A 25262-nucleotide genomic window follows, 5' to 3' on the forward strand; every position below is an offset into this window, starting at 1 on the left:
AGATGGGAGCAGTTTCCAGCGGGTGGCCAGGAAAACCCTCCTTAGGCGATATTTGAGCAAAGACTTGAGGCTATGTGGTGGGATGAGTGTTGGGGGTGCAGCAGTCTAGAGAAATTGATAAGTGCAAAGGGCCTGAGGCAGGGGAATACCCAGCATGCTTGAGACCAGTGAGGAGAGCAGCTGAGGAGGAAGAGAATAGGCAAAGGGGAAGTAGGAGTTAGGATCAGAACAGAGGAGGGCCAAGATCATGGTGAGTCTTGCTGGATATTTTGATGACTTCACAGTCACATTTGGAAAGACTGCAGCCCCAAGTCAAGGGCTGTTATACTGCTGCTAGGAGGAGATATTGATGAAATGGAACACCGGGCAGGGGCAGATTCTGCTTGCATGAATGTTGAACTCAGGGTCTGGTGCCCATGTGAATCCTGGGAAGCTGTAGTAGGGCAGAGGTAGGGCAGTAGGTGAAGTCCCACCTGTGGGACATAAAAGGCAGCACATAGCCAAAGGCCAGGCCAAAGCTCTGTCCTTGGGTGGCACTGCATCCTGAAGCAGGGCAGGGAGGTGAAGTAGGAGTGCATGTTCCGGGCCATCAGACAGCCTGCATCCAGCAAGGCAGCTGCTGGAGGCAGACAGGGGCATGGACGGAAGGTCTGGGTGTACAGAGGACTTTGCGGACAAGTTTGCAGGTCCTGGGATACAGGGTGTATGTGAATGGGGCCAGTGGGAGAGGACAAGGGCATCTCTCTACTGAGATGCTGCTCAAGTATGATTGCTTGACCTAGAGACCCATCCAGGAAATTTACAATGTCACACGATGGCTTGGTCTCCTGTGGCTCTCTCCCTGTTCAGAAGTGACAGATCTCAATGGCTTCCAGACAACTCCTTCTCCTCAGATCTTTTCAACAGGCTATCTGGACAGGGCTTCAAAGAAGGTGGGTTTCAGAGCTAGCAAGAGGCTTAGGAACAGAGAACATAGAGTCTAGCCAGGTGTAATAGTGCAGGAGGCCTTTCATCCCGGCACTCAGAGGACACAGGCAGGTGGATTTGTGTGCATTCCAGGTCAGTCCGGGCTACATAGTGAGACCTTTGCCTCACCCTTATCCCTGCCTAAAAATACTTAGCGCTTGGAACATAACCCTGGCTTTCATGTTACTTCTATAACCCCTGCTGCTAAGACTCATGAACCCTCAGAGCAGCTGCTCATGGCTTCCGGTGTTCCACAGTGGAAGGCTGGCCATCCAGGACTTTGCAAGGCATTCAACTTGCACTGTGGATTCAAGAAGTTCATTATTGGTGCTTTTTCCCCTTGGTGGGGTTGGGGAACATTAGGCCTCAGAGACAGACTGTCAAGATCTGTATGTCAAGATCTGTATTTGTTGTATGTCAAGATCATACAGCAAATAAGCAGCATAATCAGGGCTGTGAGGAAGCTCTCCCCACACCCAGGTTATTTCTACTGCCAGCACAGAACAAAGGCCCAACCGGAATTCTTGAGAGTTAGAGAAGGGTGTGGCCAGAAACCCTACCTGCCCAGAGGAGAGCAGCTTCCTGCAGCACAACCCTCCTTGTGCACAGAGACCTACCAGAGCGGCAGTAGCCATGCCTGCTTACAACAGGGGCCCAGTGACACTGTTCACCCACGTGAAGCTTCAAGCCTTGGCCAGGAAGTGGCATTGGAAACAGTGAAGGTCTTGTATGAATAAGGTGTGCAACTTGTCAGTCATTGTGACTTCAATATATTAGCCCCTAAACACCTACATGTAGACACCATACATGTACACACACAGTGAGGGCTAAGAAACAGGTATACAGGGGACAGGCAGAGTGCGGCTTGCCAAGAAGGGGGATGGGCTACCTCAAGTTTGCTACTCAGTCATTCAGTGCCTCAGTTTCCTCCTGTGTCAGGAATAACAAAAGGCCCTCTCTTGTGAGACAAGAGTAGCTGTGAGGCACATGTGAATTGGGACAAGCACACATGTGGCATTTCTGGTCATGAGAGGGGCATATGGTACCATGCAGCAAGCAGCTGAGGTTGGCATTGCCCACAGCTAGTACCCTGGTCTCACTGCTCTGGAGCCTTTGGTGGGAGACCCCCCACCTCCAGGGGCCTGCTCTGCTCATTCAGCTGCTGCCTGGACCTGCCCTACCTTACACAGTGGGCAGATGACATATCCTCTACTGTATGGTAGACACCCCTACCCTGAGCTATCTCCCTTGGTTCCGTTGTAAACTGCAGGCAGAAGGTTCTCTTCAGTGACATTACCATACCTGAATTTTTCTGCAAAGGATACATAATCAGGAGAGGGGACAGTGGGGCTCCTAGGAACCTTCCCTCCTGGACCATGTCATGCCACTCAGCCCTTTCGAATACCCTTCTGCTGCCTCCTCTTCACTTACTTGATAACACTCTGAGTTCTAGCCCCCCTCCCGAGGACAAGGAAGGCAATTGCGTATCCAGTGAGCACATTTTGACTTGGTCTCACTGTGGCATAGCTGAGCCCTGCCCCTGCCTCGCCACACTGCCCCTCCCCTCCTCTGGTTACTTTCCAGTAAGCTCCTGCCAGGACCAGCCACATGGGGGATTCTTTCTGGGGGAAATCACATGGCCTGGTTGTGGAGGCCAGGAAGGTGGCCGGCTACCGAGGCCCTCCCAAGTTTCTCTAACAATGCTGAGTTCTGAATGCTCCATGCCCACCAGCTGTCTAGGGGACTTCCTGTACCAGGAGGTCATATGCTAACCATGAGCCACATGCAGCCACCAAGCACTAGAAACCTGAGCTAAAGAACTGAATTTTCATCATACTTATTTGCAGTTCGTTCAAATAGTCACATGTGACTTATAAACACTTTAACAGTGTGACCATAAACACTTTCGGTTCATGTGATCGTTTTGTCAGTGGACCCCCAGCTTCACAGATGGAAAGAGTCGGCAGAGAGAAACAAAGTGAGAGCCTTAGAGGATACCCAGGCTGTAAGCAGCAAGGCCAGGTCCAGACACATGTACTGCAGCAGCACACACTGTGAATAGGAATGAGAGCAGCCCTCCCAACCCCACAGCTCGCACTCGCCCTTGGATTGTGCCACCTCATGACATCAAAAGTATGCCGGGCGGGGCTCTAGGAGATGCTGAGTTGAAGCTCATGCTTGCTTAGAAGAATAAGAAGGGCCCTGTCGGTGAGGGCTCAGGGCTCCCAGCCTGCCCTCTACCCAGCACAAGCCCTGAGCTGTGAAGCAGCAGAAATCTGCTCCCCAAGTGTCCTCTTCTAGGTGGAAGACAATGTTCAGGGCCCCATGACCAGATCAATACAGGAAACCGTGCCTGAATGACCCCCAGTCCCCAGGTAATTAGAGAGTGCAGTCTTGGGGGCTGAGGACCAATGCTTCTAAGATGTCTCAGAAGGTTCCAGAACTTTTGGATAATATCGTGGAATCACTCATGGGGTGTTTAGGGCTGAGTGAGGACAGTCCCAGACACTGTTGAGTCTGGAGCCAGCTTGAGTTCAGATTCTAGGGTAGCCTGAGAGCTGTGTAGCCTTGGGCCGCTTCACTTCCATCTCCCATGTGTAAAGTGGGGAGGGCACATTCATGACTAGGCAGGAGGTTAGCAGTTGTGGGGATTAAAGTGGGATTGTGCAGTTGATGCTGGTATTAGAGTTGCCTGTGCCTCCAGAGAGAACAGTGTCTGCCTTTATCAACTCTGACAAGGGCCTTTTGACTTATTCACCTGAACTTGAGCCCAAGGGCCTGGGGGATGGTGACAGGTCCCTAAAGTCACCTTCTTCCTGTATGAGTGGCCCAAGTCTCTTCAGAACGATATGTCCAGCCATTCTCTGGGCTAAGCCAAGGCTGTCATGTCTGCATGGGGTTAAGTGGGAAGTGGTCTTGGCAACCTAGAGCAAAGTGACAGCTGGGGACCCACAGGCATTGTCAGTCTCTCCAGGAGGAGCTGCCTTGTCCTGTCACTGCTTTCCACGCCTCTCTTATCTTATTCCTCTTTCCCTGGACACTGTTATCACTATGGCATCAATGACAGGATCTGGCTGAGCCCAGCCCCAGCTATGTCACTGGATGAAGGGGAAAAACCATAGCCCTCATGTGTACTCTCCACCCTAACCATAGCCAGCCCCCTTCTGAGCTGTCCTTAGTGGCTTCTCTAGACCATTTCTAGCTCCCTTAATATCAGCAGCCTGGTTCTGTTTCCATCACGGTTCCAGCCTCTTGCCACAGTTTCCCATACAGCCTGTTTCACTACAGGGCAGGGGTCGGGGTCTAAGCTGGGCTTGGGTGCCAGTCATGCCCTGCTTCTCCACCTATGGGCCTTTGAAGAAGAGTCTCTATATCCAGAATAGCCTAACAGAGAGGCTATACTCATTGTCTGTGCACTAGGGCTGGGCAGAGGAACCAGACTGAGACACCAAGAGAACCACTTTGAACTAGGGATGTTAACATGCAAGTCATACCTACTACATGAGAACTCACAATGTCCCTAATTCAGCCCTTTCAGACAGAGGCTTACAGGCACAAGCCACCACACCAGAGACTTAAACACAAAGCTTTTAGAAATAAAGCACTCAGGGATCCAGGGTTCTTAACTAACCCCAAGGCACTTTCCTCCCACAAGCACAAGGCCAGCTGAGCTACAGTGAGATTACAACAGTAGCAACAACAGGCCCATCTTTGCTCTGTGACAGACCCTGATGAGGATAAAAGATAAGTTGTAGACTGAAGAAAGACCTGCAGACCATAGACCTGACAGAAACATCTGAGTAGATGAATAAAAAAGTGCCCAAACCCAACAGCTGAAAATTAAGCAGCTTAAAAGTGGACAGACACATTCCCACCATACCCACTGGGGCATATGGATGGCAGAGACACACAGGGAGAGACGCTCACTTTATCAGCCACTAGTGGTGTAGCTAGAACCCCAGTGAGATATGGCACCCTCCCATCACAATGGCAGAAATAAGAGCCCGTGTTATTAGCAGCTGCGGGCATGGATGTGGAGAAGCCTCACTCATAGATTGCATATGGGGGTAGAAAAGGGTGATGCCAATGCTGTAGTTCAACCTAGGATGTCCCCAAAAGGTACAAGTAGTAGAGGGCTGGTTCCCAAGAGATGGTGGAATATTTGGGAGGTGAGGCTGAAGGAGGGTTAGGTGAGACATGTTCCACCCATCCCTGTCTGTCACCATCCAGACATGAAGTGCACAGCTTTGCTCCATCATACATCTCATTGTGGTGACCCGAAGCATCAGGACGAACCCATTGTGGGCTGGACCCCCAAGACCATGAGCCAAAACAGCCCTTTTCCTTTACAGTCCAGTGGTCTCAGCAGTGGCTGTATAGTAATGATGCAAAGCCGACATCCCCTCTGCAGGATGTTTTGGTGCCTTGTCATAAAGCTAAACTCTCAGCAACAGTATGCGGGCACTGCTGGCATTTATATGGAGAACCAGACATTTACACTCATAGAAATATCTACACACACACACATTCACCGCGACTTTATTCACGATGGCCCAGACAATCCAGACGGCCTTCAGTGGGGGAATAGCTAAACTGAGTGTGCTGCCTCTGAGCCATGGACTGTCACGTGACTGCTGAGGGGAAAGAACTATTGTTGCACATAGCAACTTGAATGAGTCTAGGAGATTATATCAAGCAAGATGGGATTCTATAGGCTGCACTCTTCACCACTCCATCCACACAACCTCTAACATGACACAACTAGAAACAGGGGTGGTTTAGTGGTGTTTGTACTGGAAGCCCTGGTCAAGGGAAGGTAGTTCACAGTCCTCCTGCTCTGTATCTCTATGGTATCAGTGCCAGAGTTCTAGGGTGAGAGTGTCCTACGTTCTATAGGCTGTCACTGTGAGGGAGCCTGACAGTAGGGCCTCTGTGTTCTTTCAGCTGCATGCGAGCCCATAGCTAGCGCAGCATGAGCTTTAGTCAGAATAAAAGAAACAGTTACATCTGAACTTGACATAAACAAAGAAGGCATTTAAGTGTGTGTCTCAGAAAACATTTGGGACACACATAAATAAAATTGATTTCTTACTTATTTCAAAGTCAAATATAACGGAAAATCTCAAATTACACCTGACATCCTACTCCCAAGACACTTCCAGGAAAGTGTCTTGCCACTCATTCATGATCTCTACAAACCTTTCTTGAGCCTTACTGGGCACCAGGCACCATTCTAGGCATAGGGGATTCAGCTGTCCTGACCCTCATGATGCTGACCTTTTAGTGGGAGGTAAAGGACAATAAAGGCACGGAAGACTGTACAAAGACAGATTCAAATGGGGGGTTGCCTTGAACACTAAAAGCAGAGTGGTATAGCAGTTAGACACTGAGGAGAGAAATCCTCCTGAGAAGGGGCTGACATGAGCAAAAGTCCTGGGTGGGAGCAAGATGGTTGGTCTAGGAGCTCAGAACTAGAGGTTAGGGAGCAAGGGAAGGCAAGGTCCCTGGGAAATTTGTGTCTTCCCCTACCCCAACATATCAGACCTAGAAAGCCTTCTGAGGTCCAGGTTCTCCCTTCCCTCTGTCCAGATCCCTTCATCCCAGGATTCAGGCCTCTCCTGCACTTTGAAAGTGAGATCCTACATCCACTGTAAACATGTGGCAGGACTTGCAAGCTCAGTAGCCTAAGGACTGGCAGCTGGCTCCCGGGGAGGTGGGGCCTGGCCTCTTGGGGCCCTTGACATGCCACACTGTCCGCTCTCTTTAGTCAAGTATGCAAAGTGGCTTCCCAGCAGCAACAAAGTGGAGCAAGTCTTATCTGGGCCTCACCCTCAATGACAGGGGCTGGGTCCCTGTTGTCCCCCATGCACTGGCCTCCCTGCAGCCATGCCCAGAGCAGAAAGCCAGCCCCCAGGAGCACCCAGACCAGACAGGGCAGGGCAGGAAGGGACAAGACCAACACCCCTCGTAAGCAAGAGGTGACTCCATGCTCAGGTGGAATTCCATCCCCCTTAGCTCACCTCCCTGGAGCAAGGCACATTCCAGCAGAGCTGGCCTGTTCCAGTGGGGAGCCCGGTCCTCAAGCTGCCTGTCTGGTCTAGGCTCACTCCTCATTGTAGACAGGGGCTGCAGCACATCCTTCTCTGGGACCCACCAGAGTGACCCTGAACACTTCATGCTAAGGGTACAGCAAGGCCTCCATAGCTAGCAGGAAGGTACAATGTTATCGTGAAGACTGGGAAATACTGTCACCAGGACAAGAGATAGCAGAAGACACTGTAACATGAGGACCAGGAGAATGTTTCTTTCACAGTCTAGTGGGGTCCTCGGTTTTCCCTTTTCTGGTCACCTCCCAGATAGCTCCTCCCTCCCCAGAGTCCTCCTGCCCTCTAACCCCTTCCCTGCACCCCTCAGAGGCTTGGTGTCCTTGGCAGTTCTCACGTTCCTCCCTCTGTGGTTCTTGGCTCCACATAGGCATTCTCCGAAGTTAGTCCAGTGCCAGAACCCTAGGTGTCACCACCGCTACACATCTAAGAGCCCTGCTGTGATCCTCAAGACCTGTCTCCTCTGTATAACCCAGTGAGGGCGCACCCCCGAACATAGCCCAAAGGCTTCTCATCATACTTCCCAAAGTCCTGGGGGTCCACAACCGCTACCTGTATGGCCTCTCATTCCTCTCCACTCCGTGCCAGGGAAGGACAGGAACCCACACAAAGCACCCCATCAAGCTGCCCCTGGCTACTTCTGGCACGTTGGGCCTGTATTTGTCTCCGGCCTCCTCAGCAACCTCATCACCTGTTGCCCGGCCTCAGACCAAGGAGCCCTGACTGCCTTCTTAGGATTTAACATCTCCCCCTCCTAAGCGCTGGGTATTAAACGCAGAGTGTTATGAACTCAGAGACTCTATCACTGAGCCTGCTTCTGCTGACTGCCGTCTTCCTCAAATGCTTCTGCTTATCCCTCTAGGCCCAGCTAATGACCCCTTTCTCCTCTCAGCCACCTCCTGTAGAAAACTGCTCTGCGGCTGTGTCTGAGCATGGTTCTCCTACAATGTCAAAGGTTTTGCCCCTCTTTCTGACTCACACCAACTTCAGTGTCTTGAGGACATGAGCCATGGAGCAGTTAGTTCTCTCTCTACCACCCACGGGACAGGAAAGAGATACTCCAGAGACACAAAGATTGCTGTGGGGATACCATACTCCAGATGTCTCTCTCTCTCCAGTGTGCTGTGATTTGAACCACCTGCTAGAACGAGTAAGCCTAGTATTCCACCAGCCTCAGCAGAGTGGCCTGTGACATCAGATATAATAATCAGTCTAGATATAATGTAGCCCCAACACGTCAACAGGAGAGACTTCAGTTCCCAGCTACCTTCTCCAGAGGCATCTACAGTTTTTGGCCTGCCTTTCTGTGACTACTTTCACCATGGCAGAGACCAAAGCACATCAGACCGCCATGCCCTGGCCACATAGCCTAGTTTGGGAGTGTGCTGGGGGCAGAAGCTTTATGCTTGTCCTCCTCATTTGTGGGGTACACAGTGGGTGCTCTTATAGCAATGGCCTTTCAGGGGCCTGCAGAAGGTGTGTGGGGCCTTTCTTTGGGCTCTTCTGCCCCTCTCTTCTCTCATACGAGCTACTGACAAGCCCCAGAGCCTGTGGTCAGATTGAGTCTTGCCTCCACAAAGCAGTGAGTAATCATCAACAAGTCCATGATCCTTCCCAAGTCTCTCCACCCATTTCTATCCAACTGCTGTGGGCCTTTCCCTGCCAGCCATGTAGAGTCAGTGTACCAGGGAAGTCCTGGGGAGGGGTGTGCTTTATAATCAGTAGTATCCTCTAGGATCTGGACATAGGCCAGGGTCCCCAACTAGCCTTCACATTCAGGATAATAGCTGCTTCCATGGGAAAACATCCCAAGGGTTCTGTGGTGGGTTGGATGAGAGTGGCTCCTATGGGCTCACATATTTGAATGCTTAGTCACCAGGAAGTAGCACTATTTGAAAGGATTAGAAGGATAAGGAAATGTGTCACTGGGGGTGAGCTTTGGGGTTTCAAAAGCCTATGCCAGGCCCAGTGTCTGTTTGTCTGTCTCTCCCTCCATCTCTCCTCCTTCCCTCTCCCTCTCCTGACTCTTTGTCTACAGATCATGAGGTATCTCTCAGCTACTGCTTCAGCGTACTGCCATGCTCTTTGCCATGATGATAATGGACTAAACTGTAAGCAACTCACAATGAAATGCTTTCTTTCATAAGAGTTGCCTTGGGTCATGGCGTCTCTTCCCAGCAAATAGAACAATGACTAAGACAGGTCCTCATCAAAACAAGTGGGGAAAAAAATCCCTCCTTCTGTGCTCAGGCAGGCCCAGTCTGTGCTGCGTCCATACCCAAAGGTCTACTTGGACTTTGCTGTCTCTACAGCCTGTTTCCATGACATCTGCCCCTCTCTGCTCTGTAGTCAACATGCCTCTACCTAGCTGTCAGAGGCCCTGATCAATGTGTTCATGAGCAGAATGCCCACCTTCAGGCTCTGGAGTGCAGCTGTGAGGGATACCCTTACAGTGAGTTCCACGGTGAGAAAGCTATGGAACAAAGCCACATCCCACAAGAGATGAGGAAGGAAGAAGAAGGGCATTTCTCTGAGGGGGGGAATATCATGGCTAAGACTTGGGCAAGGAGAAGACACATCAGAACATTGTGTCAGATTTGGGAACCCTACCCAGGAACCCACAACACCAGCCAGACTACACTATGCAACAGGCAGAGGTCTTATCCTTCTGGGCCTCCTCTTTGACTATAGCAGTGGAGAGGAAGGAGCTGAGATGTCTACAGGATGACCCATCTGGACAGATAGTCCCTGAAACCATCCAATTTACCTGGATATCATTCTGAGGCAGAGCAGGTCTTTTTCACTTACCAAGGCTGCTCAGAGGCTGTGACACACAGCATATGGTCAGGGGCCTATGATGGGGAGGGACACAAGAAAGGGGGTACCCTCTCTCATTCTTCTGGATGCAAGCCTGTCTATGCTCTCACAGTATGTAAGCCCCCACCACACGCCTGACTGGCTCCCTTTGGGTGCTGCAAGTGTGTGCAACATGGACTCACGCCTGCCCTGGCTGAACACTGAGGAATAGTGGGTCTCAGGTCCTAGAAAGGCTGCCTTCCCTTCTCACCTCAGCCCTGGCAGTATAGGAATGAATGGCCGAGCCAGACTGAGCTAAGGCGATCCTGTCACCGTCTCAGCACTGCAGCCATGTTCACATCTGCAGAGAATGTGAAAGCTGTGGCCAGACATGCCTGGCTCCACCTGCCCGTGCCTTGGTTTCTTCACTTGTAAAGCATGGTTCCAATGATACCAGCTTATGGGGACACTGTGAGCTGAAACACCCAGACCAGAAGACACATGATCCAGGGAGACCTGCTCCACCAGAACAAGACTTGCTTTGCCACTGTCACCAGGACTCAAACGGCAGACTCTTGCATCTGAGCCCTTCTGGGAACTGTCTTTATTCTTTGCTTCTTCCATTTTAAGAGCAGTTCTGAAGATGAAGTGATGGCACAGAAAACCAGAGACTTACACTTAGGGTCTGGCTATCCTGATTTCAGAGCACACCCAGCTGCAATGAGCTAGTCAGGCCTGAGGATGGGCCCCAATTCCCACTTCACCCCAGCTCTGTGTCTGTGCACAGAGAAGGGCACAAACTCCCTCCCACTTCTAATCCTTCACAGGCCTTCCGGAACCCAGCCCAGCCTCAACCAGGGACACTGCCCACTCAGGTAGCACTGACCTAGGTGGCCCTCGATGCCTGATCAGGCTGCTGCCACATGGATACGTTTGGATGGGGTTCCCAGCCTGCACTGTGGCCTTCCTGCATTTCAACAGTCACAGCTAGTCCTAACAGGACCTGCCTCCCTCTATTGCCCCAGCTCCTGGCTCCTTGTTTCGTTCTTTGGACTTTTAGTTCCATCTGCTTCTCCTCATGAACTGGGCCATCCATCTCCCTTCCCTTCCCAGTAAGGATGCTGGAAACAGGAGAAATCCTGCCCTGCTCTTCTAGGACAGACTTAGATCTTGGTTGAGGAGACAGGAAACTGGTAGCTGCTCTGAGAGCTGGTCCATGTGGCTGCCTCCCACAACTGCCTCAGTCCTTCCCCAGAGTCAGTTTATCCAGCTGGCACTGGAGACTTGGAGAAGAACTCGCAAGCCTCCCTCTTCCCTTCTTGAATGAGAAGCACCCATTTTGTTCTTGTGAAGATTCAGCATTCAGCCAATGAGTTTCACCTCGTACACCCACGCCACCAGAGTGGAGCAGAAGGAAGCTAAGTGCAGAGCTGGGCTTTCCCAGACCCCACCCCTGTCACCAAAGACCTCACTGCAGTGTCCTCTCTGCTGCCTACCTTCCGGCCCGCCTCGTTATTGTGTAAGTTCATGAGGGTCCGGGCATTCTGCTTGATCTCCCGGGCATCCACGAAGACCTTGGCGAAGCCGATGCCGTAGCGGATGTCGGCAGAGCAGCCACCCCACTTCCAGCCCTCGTCCCGGTGGTACTGGCCTTGCTTCTCCTTGTCGCAGCCACAGTCGCTCAAGTTGCCCTGGGTGCAGGCAGCTGTGATGGCATGGGCCACACCCGCGGCAATGATTGCATAGGTGAAGGCAGCCTCCCGGCTCCCTGGGGGCAGAAGAGTGGAGAGAGCTTTGTAAGAGCTGATCTGGGGAGACCCTCCCATAAAGGCAGCTAGGGAGGAGGTAGGATCTGGCTCAGGAGAGACGCTGAGCACAGTGCAGCGGCTCTCCAAGAATCAACCAGCATAGAGAGCTCCTTAGGGTGACAATGCCTGGGGCCCCAATCAAGTTCACCCTCACTTTCCTGCAGTCCCTGACACTCAGGAAAGCTGGACTGGGGAGGGAGGGGTTGAGGAGCTTCTATCCCATTTCCACCCGCTGCCTCTCCCAACACACCTGAAAGGATCATGTCACCTGTATGTGTTTGCATCACGGAAACGCAACATTTATAGAACACCTGTGGGGTGTATGGCTGAAAGCTGAAGCTGGGGCTGTTAATCCCCGACCCTTTGACTTGACCAGTGTCACACCTGTCCTGTACTTTAGTCTCCTCAACTGTGGCAGTGACTAGAAGGGTCAAGAGTTTGTCTTCAAAGCTCTAGCCAATGCTCAGAAAGTAGCACCTATGGGAACAGTATCACTGGCTCTCATGGTCACTGTTGATAGATATTACAGTGTGGTGCACTGTTTTTATATATCTGTCCTCTGCCCTCTCCATGGCCTGCTTGTTCCACTGTAAGCAATAGAGAGGTCTGAGAACCAAGATGTAGCCAATAGATATGCTGAGTGGGTACAAGCTTCTCTGAGCCTCAGTCTCCCCTCTGCCAGTTAGGTTTAAATGTGCACTGAGGGTCAAGGAGAACAGGACTTGCCTGTGATGATCCCTGAATGAGCACTGGGGCCACAGCTCTTACAGCCTGGGGCACTGAGGAAGGAGCTGAAGCTGGAGCAGGTGCACAGGTGGGGACCCACCTCAGAAGGATGTGTTCTGGCTGGGACAGAGATGGCAAGGGGCTGCTGGGGAGACAGGAAGCCGTGAGAAGCCTGCAAGTATCCAGACCGTTCACCCAAGCATCTTGGCCTCCACCTGGATCTCCCTCCAACCTGCTTCACATACCACCTGTCCTGACACCAATCATTTCTGTCTGGTGCCTTGCTTGGCTGGACAGAGCCGGTATTGCTCTGATTTTCACAAAACCTACCCACAGCATCTATATCTAGATAGGCTTATGTCTGGTTTCATGTCTGCCACTTGCTGACTGCTGTGGGATAGTAGTCCCTCTTCTCCAAGACTCCGATCTCTTTAGCTGTGAGCCTGGGATAATGCCAGTGCCTAGGAGGGAACGTGAGGGTCATGCAAAATGTTTAATCCAAAACTGGGGTCCTCAGGGTGGAGCCCCAGTCCTTCCTCAAAACAGCAGCTCGATCCTGTGGCTTGCCAAAGACACTTGAGGCACTTGCTGAGTTCCCTAGGACCCTAATAGAGAGGCAAGGAGAAAGCCTCCCAACCTGTGCACCAACTCACTCCAGAAAACCAAACACACAAGAAACAAAACTCTAGGGGAAGTGCTGACAGCAATGTCAAACCCTCAGGGGCTTTGGAGAAAGGGGCAATCAGAGGTGACTGCATTCCACTGCTTTCTCGTTGTGTGATTCCAGGTGAAGCACCCGCCTCTCTGTGACCAACCCCTCCACTGTTAAAGGGGTTATAACAGCACCTGATTTCCTATGGAGGCTGTGAGGGACAGAAAAGACCAGCAATGCTAAAGCAGGAAAAAAGCATTGCAGACATTAGCCATTACAGCATTTATGGGGGAAAAGACTAGCTGGTCTTCACAGAACTGAAGGGGAAGGAGGCAGCTCTTCATTTACTTTTGCCTACATTTGGTGAAGCCAGGAGTGCAGTCTGGCTCATCTGGGACACCCAGAACAGACCTTTCACACCTGCCCCAGGCTACCCCAAGAGCTGCACTGGGATTAAATCACTTCAGGAGACAGCGATGGTCATTGCTGTTAGACTCTAGCAGGTGGAAGGAACTATGTTCCCTTAACCAGACCTAAAGCACAATATGCCAACTGAAGGAAGAACAGGAGCCCCAGCCCCTCAGCCTTACCCGTCTCAGGCTTCTTCCTGTGCATTGGGGCCCTGTGAGCCCTTATCCTTCCTGTGGCAGCTTTTTGCTTCCACCCAGCTTGTATCTTGAGTCTACTGCGCCACAGAGTGACATAGGAGATGAGCGATCGTCAGTTACTGAAGACAATGGCTACAGTGATGGCCATGACTTCTGTTCACACATTCCCTGAGGTGAGAAAAGGAAGGATGGCCATGCTTCTAGTTCAAGGTGTACCTTGCCATCATGGAGTCTGACCCTGGCACAAGTCGTCCTACTTCTCTGAGAAGCAAGGAGAGAGAGAGCTACTCTTCCTTAGAACCGGTGCCACCAGTGCTGGGTGGTCTGTACCCATGTCCAGCCCTCTGGGATGCTAAGAGCTCCTCTTGATAGAATGACACAGATCCAAAGACTTCTTCAACCTTCCAGAGGCTGGGTGACCTTGTCTATTCTTGTCTCTATAACTATCTCTAATCCACCCAGGTTAGGCATCACCTAGCCCACAGCACACACTTCAATAAAGGATCAAGAGTAGCACAAAGTTTGTAATTGATGAAATCATGGGCTGTTAGGAATGTGCCAAGACCCCCTCCCTGGCTCTCCCCTTAGTTTCCTTATAGCCCTTCTCACTCCATCTGTTCCAGGCCTCTCATCTCCACTATTCCTAGAGAATATAATTTCCTTCAGTGTAGCAACCCATCATCAATGTCTGCCTGGTGACAGAGGAACGGAGCGCAGCTATGTCAGGAGCAGCAGCCTCAGGGTGCATCACAACACTTGAGAAAAGGATACCTGCCCACCCTCAAGAGCAGCCCCTCGTCTGGAGAGATGGCTAAGGAGTCAAGAATGCTTGCTGCTCTTGCAGATGACCTGGGTTCAGTTCCTACCACTCACAGCCACTTGTACCTCCAGGTCCAGCAGATCTGATGAGCTCCACAGGCACCAAGCACACACATGGTGCTCATACATGCATGCAGGTAAAAAAATAAATAAACAGCTCAACAAGTGAGCTAGTGACAGTAACCCAGTCTGCAGATGAAGAGACTGAGGCGAGGAATGTCTGACTAGGCAGGGGTGGAGCCCATGGTGAACAGGCTGCCTGGCTCTCAGCCCATTCTGCCTACAACTAGGGAGCCAACAGTCAGCCCTGGGTTCTGCAGACTTGGAGGGACAAAAGTGGACAAGGAGTAACATTTGTTGTGCACTTACTAGGTGCCAGACTTATACTTAGGTCTCTGGGATATATTTTGCAACAGCCCCAAGGTAAGACAACATCCGATTTTACTGGCAAAAAAAGGCTTCCCACCTTGATAGACTGGGGTGATAGCTGTGAGTCAAGGCTTTTGTTAGACAGCATTGTCCCTTAGCCTTGCCTCACCATCTGCCTTGTGACTGCATCTAAAACCAGTGGTTAGAGAGGGAGGCATCAGCTCTTCCTAGAATGCATTATTTTTGTCAAGAAAGGACATCTAGTTATCAGTACATACTTGTCAACAAAGTGTTTGGTCAGGCCCTGGTGCCCTAAGAAGGAAATGGGATGACAGCAGATTCAGCAGGGAAGGGCCCTGGAATCCTAAGTCCCTTTCTCAAGAAGCCACCCAACTCTCTACCCATACTTGGCCTCTCTTCTTCCTTGAATTAAGGGTAGATGGTAGAGCTTAAGAGAGAAATACCAATGTCACAGGCACAGGTATAGGAAGAAGCAAATTGAGAAGTCACATGATGTCTCTATCTGTGACCTGGACCATTCCCAAATCTTGATGGTCCACACTCTTCCCAGCACAGCCTGGAGAAGCCCTCACTGGAACACTTACTGAGAGCATCTCATCGTGCTTGCAGGATATCTGCAAAGAAGTTCTGAGTGGTTCCTTCAGCTTCCAAAACAATGGTGGATGGTGCCGAATGGCACCACATTCATACAGATTGTGCCAAGTCTTCAGAAATGAGCTGTTGGCTAGGCTGTGTCCTGAACACCTTGCTGTGGCTGATAAATTAAGGAAACCAATCTGTGAGGGGCAAGCTGACATTGTTCAACCCTTCACAAAGGCAGAGCCCAAACACAGGCTCCAGAAAACGACCCACTCTCCTCTAGCTCATTGTTCTTATTTCAGCCCACCAATTCACAGCCCACCTCTCCACCAAATCTTCCACACGATTGGTGAGTGGATGCCAGCTCAGCTGAAGCAGGCTGTGCCCCTGCGGTGATGAGAAGTCTTCATCCAAATCTTAGCCTCTATCTCCTAGGCCAAGCATGTGCCCAATCTCAGCCCTCAGTGAACATTTTCTGAGCACCTACTGTGTGCTAGACACTGTGCTGCAAGCTGGAGGAACTAAGATATGGGATTCAGGGGTGGCCCTGAATTGCAGGGAGACAGACAGCAGATTACATTACTATGTTAGCTGAGGACTCCAAAGAAACAAAACAGCACGGTGATGGGAGCTGGGGGTGTCAGAATTTGAAGGGTCAGTAGGGAGAGGAGTCTCCAGGACAGGGGCACCCAGATCAATGTTCCTGGCTGGTGTGAGGTACCTGACAGGGATGAAGAGAAGAGGGGACTGAGAGGGAGACACGGGATCCTACTGAGTATCAGGACCCTATCTTGGACAGAGCCTTCTGTCCCTAGAGTCAAAGAACAAATCCCAGAGTCACAGACAGAAGGAAGGCCTGCCTGGGGTCACCAGTGACTCCAGACACTAAACTCAAACCAGTTTCCAGACCCCCAGTGAGGAATCTATTCCCTCCCCTTTACCTTACCCTCAAACATCATTAGCCACATATCAAGGTTTTCAACACAGAAGTCGGGGAAACCAACGCCAGGTGTCTTTAGCTCAGGCTGGGTGACAGGGCACTTGCCGTCCACTCCTACTCTGCTTCACTCAGCTGGGTGACTCTAAGCCCATACTCTGAGTCCCTGAGCCTTAGTATTCCCATCTGCAAACAGAACCCAGGAGCCCCCTCCTCCAGGCTGCCCTGAAGACCAGTGAAGCTTCTCTAGGAGAGTGTTAATGGGGTTTGGGGGGGAAGTTTTAGTGCTGAGATGAAGCCAGGGCCTGGTTGACGCCCTCTGTGTTCGGCTCCATAGCAGTCCCATGGGGACAGAGGAAATGAGCCCTTGTCCAAGCTGGCCCCAAAGATTCCATCCTCCACCCTTTGCGAATGGTGCCCGTGGTTTGCACCGGAATATTATCTGGGTGTATTTACGGTATCTGACTGGAAACCACAGAGTGCATTGTAGTTTTTTTTTTCTCTCTCTCTCTCTTTTTCTATTTAAAGCCAACGGGTCAGAGAGTGAGCAATCTACAATGACACCAGCAGAAATGTCTGATGATTGGGAAAACAGACATATGGAAAAAGATTTCTCTCGCCAGGCTGGTGTGATAGCTGATCATAGCCCAGTCCACTGCCACACGGGAGGGAGTTAGGAGATGCTCTGTGCATAGCCAGGAGACTTAAGAGTTAGGAATCATGCATGGGGATTGAGCCAGATGAAGAAACAGAACACAGAAGCGGGGGAAGGCTTGTGCCATTCAACCCACCCTAATCTGTTGTTCCAATCCCCAATCCAGGCAAGGAGACCTTAACTGTCTGTGGGTCCTTCTTCAGACAGAAATGGGCCACAGCACACTGTTAACTGTCCCCCAGTGGTACGACACTTCCCTAAGCTTAGAAATGCTCTTTCTGCCACTCTGTGAGGCACCATGAATGTATCCACATGGTTTCAAAGCAGGACCCAGGGGGCAGGTAACCTGGGGTCACAGCCTGCTCTGCTTCCTAGCATGTCATGACCTTGGGCAAGTTAACATGCCTCTGGGGGCTCAGGCTCTTCATTTATAAGCTAGGAGTCATGAACAATCTTTCTGTAGAGGTTGTTAGGAGCCCTGACCCACACCTGGCAGAGATCAGTAAGTAGCGGCTCACAGTGATATGACTGCAATGTCTCCACTTCTCAGGCCCTTCCTGATGTCCCCTCCCTCCATTTGTGGCCAGCACCTTATACAGCTACTTTTTTTTCTTACTGACTGAAGCTTTCTTTCTCTCCCCATGAGGTTGTGGGGACCTAGAATATTGTCCTATGAAGACTCTGGAGTGCATGAGTGACCGTGTGAAAGAGGTTGCATGTGCACGCATGTGCAAGTGCGTATGTGCATTGGACTGTCTACCACGGGGAAGCTGGAAAGACCATGGAACAAAAAGCTCATCTCAAAGAATAGCGTCAGGAGAGTGAAAATCCAGGATGAACTGAGGCTTGCAAAAAAAAAAAATGCAAACGAGACAAAAAGCCCTTTGTTGGCTGTGTTCTAAGCGAGAATGGGGAAAGAAAAGGGCTTTTGCTTGGGCAAGATGGCGCATTGTTAAGAAAGGCAGAGAGAAAGTGGAGCTGGCCACCCCTCTCTCTATCTCCCTCCCTGGAAAGGACTTCCCATCCATCCTGCCAAGCAGCCAAACACTGCTCCATTTTCACAGGCTGTGGGTAAAATAGACAGAGCATTTTGGGGACCGGAGGGGTTCTCAGACAAGGGATGTGGACCCAGATAGTCCCCCAGAGTAAAGGAGGACAGGGCTCAGACAACTGCCCTGCGGAGAAGGGATGACACACTTGGTAGCAATGCATCAGAGTTTCCCAGGCGCTAGGAAGAGGCGGGTGGACCTGAGGCCGAATCCTAGGGCATGTGTGCCCATCCCTGGAAAAATTCTGCAGGAGGGTTCTAAACCGGAGGCCGTGAGCATTTGGAAAGGAATGTGGCAACCCCTGAGCACATGATGGGAAACCACCATTTCTTTGTTGATAATGCTGGCGACATAGCAAATTTCTGAGTGCACAAAGAAAGTGATTGCCACCCAACATCCTGATCGAATCTCTTGGACAGTTCCCTGCCTGAGCAAAGCCTCTGGATGTGATGTGCGAAACCTTTCCATGGGAAGGCTGGAAATGACGGAACATGCCTGTAACCCTGGCCCTTGGGAGCGGGGAGGATTTTCACATAACGTATTTGAGGCCAGCCTTGGCTAAATGAGACTATGTCTCAGAAACCAAGGAAGCAAACACAGAACTATCTGAGATTCCTTGTTCTCCCTTTCTTTCTGAAGCCTCTCTGCTATCCTGTTCATCACCCCAGCATCCTGCTGGTCCATCCTCTCTAGAATCCAGGATCCTGTATGAGCCACAGTACCGCTGCTGAGCCATCCCTGCCCCCTCTTTACATCCTGTCCTTTAGACTAGCCCCTACTCCAGGTGTCCTTGCAGGCAGCTCTGTGTTACAGTCCACACCGCTCTCCACTTACAACATACTTCAACCCCGGCTTTAGCTGTTCCCATTAGATGGTGAGAGATGCAGAGACTGTGGCTGACTGGTGTGTTGCTCACCAGCTTTTATTGCACAGAGATCCCATTTGTGGGACAGGTGAGTGAGTGTAGGGTCAGCAAATAGGTATGAAAGGATCTTAGCTTGTGAGCATTTAACTCATGAATTTAACCAAACACTTCTCAGAAGCTGTAAAATGTCCTGGACTTGGGCTTTGGGTCTGAGCTCTTCATCCTGTGCCATGCATTCCTGGCTATATGTCAGATACGTCTTCGTGCTTTTACTTCCCTTTCATGGAAAGTCTGGCATCTGAGTTTCCTGGGTGCCTTCCGGGAATGCTGACTGAAACAGATCTCATCAGCCCCAACCACATCAGATGCTAGAAAGTCCCCTGTTCTGGACCCACAGAAAAGATGTTGGACCTGAGACTGGGTGACATGACATGACATGGCCCCATATCATGTTCTGAGTTCACTTGCTTGCTAGGGTATCCCAGAGTAGCCATTTCTAGTATGTGAGTCTAGACCATGGAACAGCTGAGACCTCTATGTGGAGGTCAAGTCCATGTTGTTTTTAGTATACTAGCACTCAGTACACTGGTAGACACACTGGCCATCTCAGAGCAAAGAGTATTACATGCTGAGTTCCCCCAGTCACTAACCATGAAACCAAACGCCTACCGCAGGGCAGTTGCCAGAGAGGGCCAGGGCCAGACAGGGTAGGGTAGGAACTAGTCTGCTGAACAGAACTTGGACGCAGCTGCTTGTGAATATGGATAGAATGGTCTTTCTTGGCTCTTGACCTAGTCAACACTCACCTCACTGGAAGGTAACAGAAAGGGAAGAGAGAAATCCCAAAAGAGTGAGTGCATTGGATGGCTACTCAAAAGGGCTTGTCTAATGCACATAAATCATAATTCAGTTCTATACTTGACACTATAGACAAAACAGCTGCCATGAGTAGTGCCAGGCTTGAAGGAACTGAAGATAAACGTGGCAAGCAATGTCCAGTCTTATTCAGGTTTGAAATGAAATTAATTATCTTCCCAACAAAGAAAATAAGGCACTTCCAAACAAAAGCCCCTATGCAAGGGGCTCTTGGACATGGTGTTCAGTGGATGAAAGGGGCTCACCTGCCCTCCAGGCCTCTAAGACACTGGGGGACAAGGTGGAGAGGTGTGGTCTTCACATACTCCACGAAAACCTATTATATACCAGGCTCTGTACCAGGCATGGGGTTCTGGGAGAAGAGGAAAATTTGGTAGACCCAAGTTCCACAGAGGCTCGGGCTGACAGCAAAGACTAGCAGGAGACACATTTTTGCAAAAGGAAGGAAAGTCACATTCGCATATGGTAGGTACCAGAAATATAACGGCGCATAGTGGAGCAGGGCCAGTTGTCTCAGAAAGGAGAACTTCTGGAAAGAGGTGGCTCTTAAACACGCACAGTACCAAGAGGGCGGGTTGCTGCAGCTCAGCTGTTTTTCCCCTGTGTGCTCTAGGCCCATTCCCTGCTCCAGTATTCTGGGGTGTCCCTACATCTACTGAGCTCATGGTAGTGAGTGAGCCTCCCACATGCTGGCCGAATGTCTCTGCTCCTCACAGAGCTCTGGTTGGAGAGACAGAGATGATCCCAGAAGAAAAGGGAAACTCACAGGCCTCACAGGCCATCCTGTAGTCACCTGGGAAACAGGTGCCCTCATCACTGTCCACAGCTAGGACAGAGCAGGTAGCCTCAGGGCTAAGGAAAATCACCTGAGCTGTCTTGAGCAGTGATGACATCAGGGAAGATGTGGGAAGGTAAATGGTGGACAGGAATACAGTCTGCATTGCAGTGGGGTGATGAGGTATCTCCAAGGGAGTGGGAAATAGAGATAAGACAAGCAGTTATCTGGGGACAGCAGACTGTGAGGAGACAGGACTTGGACAAATGCAGGGGTCATGTCTTCTGATAGAAACAGGAACCACAAGAGGGTTTTATATGGGAACATCCTACTTAGAGTGACACTGATGGCTACATGGACTGAAGAATCCAACCAGGGTGGGAGGTGTCAGGAAAGTGATGTCCAGTCAGTGTCTCTGGTTTGTACCAGGAGGTGATGAGAAGCAGTCAGATTTGGGGACACAACTTGAAGCCAATGTAAAGAATTCAGAGCAATAGCCTGACCAATAGTTTCTGCCACACAAAGAATAGAACCTGGGGCATGAGTCCCCGATTCCTGAACTGTGTCCCTCTCTGTGTGAGATTGGCACACAGGCTCCTTGAAGATGGAAAGGAGATCCTCTGAGATCCAACCCACTAGGTACCAGGGGCTTCCATGCTGTGTCATGTAGCGCTGCTGCTGCCACCTGGCACGGGGGGCCACGTCAGATGGGCGCAGTGAGAGGAGAAAGGTCACATGCCCTCCCAGAGTCATCCTCAATACATTCTACAGCACATCTAGCTGCCCCACACAGCTCAGCAACAAAAAGTCCTAAAGCAAACAGCTTGAGACTGAGGTTCTCAAGTCTGACTCATGCACACAGGCAAATCCCTCCAGCAATAAAAAACTCACTACCGAGTCTCAGCCCTGCCACAAAGCAGCCACAGGATGTAGCTGACTCTTGCTTCGCTGTGACTGGGAGGACAGGGTATGAGAAAGGGCTGGCTCAGTTCCTGGCCACATTTGAGCCTCAGTGAAGATAGCAGAGAGTGAAGCTCCCCACCTGGGTACTGCTAAGGCAACACTGGGTCCCTGTATCATTATGTCAGTATTACCATGCCATCGCAGCCCAACAGGAGAAACTACAAGACAACAGGAAAATGGGCAAAAGGCATGAACAGGCAGCTCATAGATGAGTAGATATAACCTCCTCCCTCCAGTGGGAAATACAAATCATAATGAGAGGTGGCAGGGAGCGCCGTGTATGGCATCCACTCAACCTGGCAGGTATGTGAAGGACTTGGGAAGTCCTGCTGGGGAGGCTGTGAGTGGCACTATGAACTGACAGAGGTAGAATCTGCCACAGTCATAACTAAACACAACTGTAATGAAATCATCTCATGGGGATGTGTATCTGTTATGAGGAATCAAATGTGAGCCAGCCGAGACATGGAAACCTCCCCACCCTCTGTATTCAGAATGGGGAGAGCTTGGCATGGGAGGGTACAGGTGGGACAGATGAAAGAACGTCATTTATCCACTGGATTTGAGGAAGGGACAAGGGGGCTGGAGATGTAGTTCAGTGGCAGAGCGCTCGCTTAGCATGGTTAAGGCTCTGAGTTCAATCCCCAGCACAGAAGAAAGACATGGGGATGGATGGGGCTGAAGGCCTTCTTAGGCCCCAGAGGCTCTTCCTGGGCTAGGTCTCAGCTGACTAAACATATCATGTCATACCACACAGAAAGAGTCCCTGGCGCTCTCAGGGAGAGACTCACTACCTAGAGCCCTGTTTTACCTGGGCCCTCTACCTGTCTCCTAGGACCTTGTTCACAAGTACCCTTGGCTTTTCCCGCTGCCTATGATCCCAGTGACTGACCAGTGAGTATCTTCCCTTGCTCTTAGCCCCAGAGCACTCTTCCTATCTTGATGATCTCACCTCTGAGCCCCTTCTAGCCCTCCAAGCACATCTATCAAGTCATGGACCATGCCACTGCTTCCTGCTATAGGCTCAATTATGTCCTCCATAACTCACACTGACCCCCTAGTACTCCAGAATATGCCTGCAATTGCAGAGAAAGTCTTTAAAGGGGTGGTGAGGTTGAAACAAGGTCATTGGTGGGCTGAATCCATGAGACTGGTATCTTTTTGAAAGAACCATGAGAGTTTGCATGAAGGAAAGGAATGACCAAGTGAGGACATAGCAACAGATCAGCTTTAGAGTCAGTGGTAAGGCGATTACCTAGTAAGTGCAAGGCCCTGGGTTGGGTTCCCAGCATCAGGGTGGTAGTGGTGGAAGGCCTTATGCAAGTTCAAGAGAGAGGCCTCAGGAGAAAGCAACTCTGCCAGCCCTTGATCTTGAACCCCAGCCTCTGTTAAGAGTTAATGCCAGCTGTTTAAGCTCCAGCTTTGGCATTTTTCTTATTTTCCGTGAGAGATGAAGAGAGTGGAGCTCTCATGCTGGCCAGCAAAGAATCTCGCCCCTGGGATGGACACATGACCAGAAGTTCAGCCTCATTAAAATGTAAGCAGAGGAAGTTCTGGAACTTTTACAGTGTGGCTGAAGATATGCCAAGGCTCTTTCCTGAGGTCTTGAACCTGTTGTGGCCCTGAGGCTACAATGGCCATCTGTGTGTCCCCCTAGCGATGTTGGAAAACAAGGCAACCTCTGGCCCAGCTGTTCTGAAGTCAGCACTAGTTTTCCAGTTCCTTAGGCATTTCAACAGTCCCCTTTTCACCTGGGTGTGTTGGACTTAGTTTCAATTTCTACTTCGAAGAGGCCTTGTCTGGACATGTTCACTGCCTTCTCAGATCTCTGCATCAAAATCCAGGCACTAAGAAGGGAAGGTAGAGCCAGGAAGCTCACGCAGAGCAGAGGACCACAGTTGGGATGAGGGGAGCAGGTGAGAGAAAGAAAATCTTCAGCCCTCAGCATGGGGAAGTAGAAACTACCTACCCTACCCTACCCTACAATCTACATACATGCCTATTCCTAACATCCTGAGCTGATGGCATGGCTGCTTGCCATGAAAGACTGCTTTTTGCAGCTTCACTTGCAACTAGTTGAAGTCATGTGACTAAGTTCTAGCCAATGGGATCTCCGCAGGTGTACAGGATGTTGCTTCTGAGAAGTCCCTGCAAAGGCAATCTATGTGCCTTGTTCAGAGTGTCAAAGGTGGCTCCATGTCAGAGACTTCACCCCTAATCCTAACCCTCTAAGGTAGCTCCATTCAGCTGAGGCAATTCTAGGGGTGGGGCTTAGTTGAGGAGCCCCCAAATCCCAAACTTGAGAGATAACAGGATACTTGTTATTATAAGAGAAAAGTTTGACTCATTTGAAGGTGCCATGCTTTGTGGGTGAATAATCACTGAATAGGGATGATATTTAAGATTCAGCCCATTCTTTGGTAGTCAATGCTATGATCAGAATCTTCCAACAGATACCAAGTCCTAGAAATTCAAACTTCTTAGACTGGGCTACCTTATCTCCTAGCTCTAGCTCCTGCTTCCTTCCAGAGAACCCCAGCATCACTGTGTCATGTGTTTCCTCAGAGTTACCTTTACTTGTCCCAATTGGCATGACTCTAACCCAGTCCTTTGTTTCTTTCCAGGATACTGATGGCATCCCTCCTCTTTAGACTGTGTTGCAGCTAATCTCACAGTATATATCCAGGTGTGAAGGGTGCTAATCTAAGGGTGCCTCCACCCTGGTCCCCTCTGCTACAGCCCAATGAGTATCATCACGGTGTGTCCGTGGGTTGGCTACACCCATTCTGAAACAGCAAGCTATAAGAGATGAACTCTGTCCTAGGAGACCCTGTCACTCACTTTTGCCAACTCCCTTCTGAGCCTCAGTTTACTCATCTGTAGCAAGTTTACTCATTAAGCCCCAGCAAGGCCATTAGGGTTAAAATAATGTCAGAGCCCCACCCTGCGTGTCAAGAATTGGAAGAGGGACAGGACATTTGAGAAGGACAAAACTGAAAGGGGAGAAGAAAAAGGCTTGGGATACTAGGATTGCAGAGGCCTCAACTGCAATCTTATTGTTGACAACATCCTGTTGCCTGAGCTAGGGTGGTCAACTCCTCTCTCATCTATAAGAAAACCCATTCTGAAGTTGAGAAGAGGGAGATGATAGGAGAGGAATACTCCATGTAGCCAAGATCTAGACATGGAATGCTGGGAAAGGAGCTCTGAAGAGGGGGTCTGCCTGTTCAAGCCAGACTGACCACAGGGCCTACTACAGTCTGGTAACCAAAGACCTTCAGCAAGACTGCCTGGAGGCAGGGAATGATGTAGTCATTGTGAGCTGGCTGGTAGCCCCTGCCCTCCTGGAGTGGGCAGAATGCACTGAGATAGTGTGAGATGTTGCCTGATGCAGAGCCAAGGGAGCAGGTGGTGGGAGGCTCCAGGGGCTTGAGTGTGACCAGAGGTTTCGTACTGTGGTACTACTGATCTCTGGAGAAGCACGAAGGCCCCTAGGATGAGCCAGTAAGGTGTGTTTAGAAAAGCGGATGAGGCTGGATGGTCATGAAAAGGCCAAGGTCTCAACATCAGGTGGGCGATAGTTTCCTGCTGGCCGGAACGAGTGGCTCTTGAAAAGGTCTTTCACAGAGTAACACCACACTCTGGCTTCTACTTAAAAACTGTTCCTTCCTGCTGGGAGCATCGTGGAGGTGAG

At 50.6% G+C, this 25262-nt stretch overlaps 1 protein-coding gene across 1 annotated transcript in view; it reads right to left on the minus strand.

Annotated features, from left to right (window-relative positions):
• Window positions 1–25262, minus strand: part of Wnt7a (Wnt family member 7A) — a 44245-nt gene that overhangs the window by 15370 nt on the left and 3613 nt on the right. Inside the window, exon 3 of the mRNA XM_021639264.2 lies at window positions 11363–11634. Within this exon, the coding sequence (XP_021494939.1) occupies window positions 11363–11634 (272 nt within the window). The remainder of the gene's footprint in view (window positions 1–11362; window positions 11635–25262) is intronic.

Source organism: Meriones unguiculatus, chromosome 5 (genome assembly GCF_030254825.1).
Source record: "Meriones unguiculatus strain TT.TT164.6M chromosome 5, Bangor_MerUng_6.1, whole genome shotgun sequence".
In the NCBI taxonomy this organism is placed as follows: domain Eukaryota; kingdom Metazoa; phylum Chordata; class Mammalia; order Rodentia; family Muridae; genus Meriones; species Meriones unguiculatus.